Source organism: Borostomias antarcticus, assembly GCF_949987555.1.
Source record: "Borostomias antarcticus genome assembly, contig: scaffold_732, whole genome shotgun sequence".
NCBI classification, from domain to species: domain Eukaryota; kingdom Metazoa; phylum Chordata; class Actinopteri; order Stomiiformes; family Stomiidae; genus Borostomias; species Borostomias antarcticus.
The window spans coordinates 15,001-17,045 of record NW_028176673.1 but is presented as its reverse complement, the minus strand read 5'-3'; the positions used below and the strand labels follow the sequence as shown (position 1 = coordinate 17,045).

The following is a 2,045-nucleotide window of genomic DNA, read 5'->3' as shown; positions in this document are numbered from 1 at the left end:
CGGACATGCATCTTTTTTTTGGTGTACTATATAATATGGAAGTACAGTATGCGATTCGGAACACAGCTCTTGTCTTTTTCCTCCTGAAACATTACTCACCTCTCCCTCTCCCTCTCTCTATTCCTCTCTCTCTCCCTCTCTCTCTCTCCCTCTCCCTCTCTCTATTCCTCTTTCTCTCCCTCGCTCTCCCTCTCTCTATTCCTCTCTCTCTCCCTCTCTCTCCCTCTCTCTCTCTCTCTCTCTCTCTTTTTCCCTGCCTCTCCATCTCTCTCTCTTCCTCTCTATTCCTCTCTCCCTCTCTCTCTCTCTTCCTCTCTCCCTCTCTCTATTCCTCTCTCTCTCCCTCTCTCTCCCTCGCTCTATCCCTCTCTCTCTCTCTCTTTCTCCCTGCCTCTCTCCATCTCCCTCTCCCTCCCCTTGTCTCTCCCTCTCTCTCTTTCCTTTCTCTCTCCATCTCTCCCTCCCTCTCTCTCTCCCTCCTCTCTCTCCCTCCTCTCCCTCCCCCCTCTCTCTCCCTCTCTCTTCCCCCCCCCCATCCTTTCCCTCCCTCCCTCACTACTTCCTGTTTCCTGTGTCAGGTGAGTTACTACTTCCCCCTGAAGACTCTATGGCGCTCCTTCTTCGCCGCCCTGGTGGCGGCGTTCACCCTGCGCTCCATCAACCCCTTCGGGAACAGCCGATTGGTCCTCTTCTACGTGGAGTTCCACGCCCCCTGGCACCTGCTGGAGCTCCTCCCCTTCATCATGCTGGGCGTGTTCGGGGGCCTCTGGGGGGCGCTGTTCATACGGGCCAACATCGCCTGGTGCCGACGACGTGAGTAGGGGACTCACACATGCGCACACACACACATACACACACACACGCACACACACACCACAGTCTTTACTAGGGCTGGGTATCGAGTCGAATTTCAAGAATCGATTCGATTCCGATTCACAAGGTTCAGAATCGATTATCACGATTCAATTCAATATCGATTCGGTTAGTGTTACTAAAACCTGTTTTGACTGCCAAGTTATGCAACACATCAATACTAGGGCTGGGTATCGATACTGATTTCCAAAAAGGAATGAATGAATGAATCATTGAATGAATGAATGAACTATTCATTCATTCATTAAATAAAAGATCGATTATGGGATTCATGAATCGATTCGGAATCATTTGATTCAGAATCGATTCGGAATCAATGAATCGATTTTTTTAAACCCAGCCCTAGTCTTTACTCACAACGCCCCTTCAGCGATCCATCTCTCCCCCCCCCCCCCCCCCCAGGAAAGACCACCATCCTGACACACACACTCTCACACACACACACACACCACAGTCTTTACTCACAACGCCACTTCAGCGATCCATCTCTCCCCAGGAAAGACCACCATCTTGACACACACACACACACACACACCACAGTGATCCATCTCTCCCCCCCCAGGTAAGACCACCATCCTGACACACACACTCACACACACACACACACACACACACCACAGTCTTTACCCACAATGCCCCTTCAGCGATCCATCTCTCCCCCCCCCCCAGGTAAGACCACCGTCCTGGGTCACTACCCCATCCTGGAGGTGCTGCTGGTGGCCGGCCTCACCGCCCTCCTCGCGTTCCCAAACCCGTACACGCGCATGAGCGGCTCGGAGCTCATCTCCGAGCTCTTCAACGACTGCTCGCTGCTCGACTCCTCGCCGCTCTGCGGCTACCTGCAGCCGGCGGCGGCCAACGCCACGGGGGGCGGGGCGGGCGTGGACGTGCGCGGCGGCGCCCGCGTGGGCGACACGCTGCCCGACCGGCCGGCGGGGCCGGGGCTGTACAGCGCCCTGTGGCAGCTGGCGCTGGCGCTGCTGTTCAAGATGGCCGTCACCGTGGTGACCTTCGGCATGAAGGTGGGTCTGGTAGCGTCAGGGCGTGACCGCGGGGGGGGGGGGGAGTCTGGGGGGGGGGGGGGGTAGTGGAGGGTAAACACAAGTAAACTCAGTTTACCCACCTTTTGAAAATGAGGAGGAACAAGGTGATAAACTCTGTATTAACCACGT

General features: G+C 55.4%; 1 protein-coding gene across 1 annotated transcript in view; it reads left to right on the top strand.

The window, feature by feature from the left end:
* Window positions 1-578: 578 nt before the first annotated feature.
* LOC311328206 (H(+)/Cl(-) exchange transporter 5-like) overlaps window positions 579-2,045 on the top strand; it is a gene marked incomplete at its 5' end in the record, with an annotated part of 8,851 nt that continues 7,384 nt past the window's right edge. Inside the window, 2 exons of the mRNA XM_084462211.1 lie at window positions 579-813; window positions 1,543-1,895. Coding sequence (XP_084318337.1) covers window positions 579-813; window positions 1,543-1,895 — 588 coding nt within the window. The remainder of the gene's footprint in view (window positions 814-1,542; window positions 1,896-2,045) is intronic.